The sequence below is a fragment of the Tamandua tetradactyla genome, chromosome 7 (genome assembly GCF_023851605.1).
Source record: "Tamandua tetradactyla isolate mTamTet1 chromosome 7, mTamTet1.pri, whole genome shotgun sequence".
Lineage (NCBI taxonomy): Eukaryota > Metazoa > Chordata > Mammalia > Pilosa > Myrmecophagidae > Tamandua > Tamandua tetradactyla.
Genome location: NC_135333.1, coordinates 24,397,947 through 24,400,286, shown reverse-complemented (window position 1 = coordinate 24,400,286; position 2,340 = coordinate 24,397,947). Strand labels below are relative to the sequence as shown.

Below are 2,340 nucleotides of genomic sequence, written 5' to 3'. Positions count from 1 at the left end.
ACCAAATATTAGTTTCTTTCAACTGACATATCTATAAAAAAATGGGGTAATAAAACCTTCCTCACCAAGCTGGAGTGGGGACTAAATGAAATAATACCTGGAAAGTGTTTTCCAACGTTAGTTCTCTCTTCTTGTCCAGTTCCTTTTTCCTAGGATATCAAAGCTGCCTGCATGGAATGGGCAATTCAGCATATTAGAAAACAACTTTAGAGACAGGAGATTTACCTTCATGTGTCAACAAACATTTGACTTACCTACTGAATTCATGATTGTTTCTCAGGGAAAAGTGATCAGAATTAAGTTTTTAAAATATTGGAAAACAGCCAAAGACACTATATAATTTCAGTATTTCGAGAAGCCCTCAAGGTGAAACACGTTTTTGACAATGAACCAAACCCAATCCCTCCCCCTTGCTTCGTGTCCCTTCCCCATCCAGTTCAACCAGCAAAAGACACTTCTAAGGATTTCCAATTTTTTCTTAAAAGTCACTGTCACTTTAATTTAGATGGACGAGAACCAACGGGGAATGCAAAGAAAAGGAAAACTTTTAAATGGGAAAAAAATAACTTGAGGGAAAAATAAGTTTTCATACTCTTCCAAAGAAATCATTAACACAAAGATATTTTATTATCAGATAAATGCTACAAAATTTCCAAGTGGTCACTTTTTTATAAAACAGTATGTATCAAGTATAGAATGTCTTCTCTTTACTGTCACCATTCACATACTCATACAGCAGGTATAGCAGCACAATTTGCACCGGCAAATGTATTTTAATGTCAGCTTAGAGTCACCGTCACCCAAAGCACCCTGTTAATTACATTTCTAATACAATTTCTAAAGGGAGAAATGCAAGAAAATGTTCCTTGCCCCATGAGTTCCTCTTTGGTTAAGGTGGGATTTCTTTCAATATATATTTATATCATTTACCCACACCACTGACAATTTCAGTTATAACTGCTTTGTGAGCTTCTAGAACAATCTCAGAATCCCTTAAGATTCTGATCCTTCCTCCTTTCTCCACGCACGCCAACTTCACATTAAAGTGAACAAAATCTTATTTGGAATAGTTTGTATTTTAGAAGTACAAGAGAGTTTCCTTAAGAAACACCTTTCAGTTGAAGGCACGTCTAAGTCAATGAGGGAAAATAACCAAAATGTGAAAATACCCTTTTTCACAAGGCACTCATTTATTTCTTCTTCTCAAGTCTTAGGCCTGGAGGAGACACCAGATTAAAAATGCAAACTACCTTGAGAGCGAACCTTCGACCCAAGCCCCCACCCCGACCCCCACCGCGCGCTGGCTAGCTGCCCGCCTCCTGCGGCTCGCTGCTGGGCGAAGGCGCTGAGGAGGCTTGGGACTCGCCGTCACTGTTGCATTCCGCCCGGTATTCGGGGCCCTCCGGCCCCTGGGCGTGGCGCTCCAGCAGCTCCTGGAGGTGCTTGATGTAGCCGATGGCCGCGCGGAGCGTCTCCACCTTGCTGAGGCGCTTGCCCGCCAGCTCCCGAGGCAGGTGGTCTCGGAGGCGCTCGTACCCCTCGTTCACGCAGCGCACCCGCTGCCGCTCCCTCTCGTTCCGCTTGCGGAGGAAGGCGGACTCGAAGGCTCCATCCAGCGGCAGGGGCGGGTACGGCCGCCTCCGTGGACAACCCCCTTGTGCCGGGTCCCAGCGCGCCGCGTCCAGACGCAAGGAGACTCTGAAATGGTCCCGCCGGGGAAGTCGGGGCAAGACCCCCGGCTTGCCCACTGGGCCAGTGCGGAGGTGATACAGCCAGGGGCTGAGCTGTCCAGCCGGTTTACGTGTCTCCATCATTCGCTGAAAAGCAAACGAAACACCCTGGAGATAAACCGCTCAGCAGAAGATGGTGAGATTTAAAATCTTAAAAGCAGATATTTGGTCCATCCAGACTCCCCTGTCACAGCAGGTCTGTCTTTGAAGAATTTTCTGCGTCCGGAAGCTAGGTTCCAGGACAGGGTTCAAGGAAGCTTCGCATGATTCTTGAAGTTCATTGCACACCTCCGCCTCTTTAGGAAGATTCCCGCTGAGGTGGTAGTCAGAGATTTAGGGATCCCTTAATCCACACTTCAAACCCCGTCTTCCCCTCTGATCTTCTTATTTCAAAAGATAACAAAGGGGTTCCTCTTCTTGGTCCCCTAGCCTGGAAATGTGAGCGCATACCAAACACAGTGTAATCTTCCAGAGCCACCAAAGCTTTTCAATTACTGTAATCCACCGCTCTGGGTCTTCAAGGGATGAGTCGTTTGCAAAAAGCATAGGGAATTTATAAGATTGAGAAGAGCTCCTCCCAGGAACCAAAGGATCTCCCGACGGCTGAGCC

General features: G+C 46.5%; 1 protein-coding gene across 1 annotated transcript; it reads right to left on the bottom strand.

Annotated features, from left to right (window-relative positions):
• Positions 1 to 1,304: 1,304 nt before the first annotated feature.
• Positions 1,305 to 1,814, bottom strand: ASCL4 (achaete-scute family bHLH transcription factor 4). The gene has a single exon (XM_077167835.1). It carries the CDS (start codon positions 1,812 to 1,814, stop codon positions 1,305 to 1,307), a length of 510 nt encoding a protein of 169 aa, XP_077023950.1.
• Positions 1,815 to 2,340: the final 526 nt, after the last annotated feature.

Excerpts from the sequence above, each read along its gene's own strand:
- ASCL4 (XM_077167835.1), bottom strand. The coding sequence starts at position 1,814 with ATGATGGAGACACGTAAACCGGCTGGACAGCTCAGCCCCTGGCTGTAT.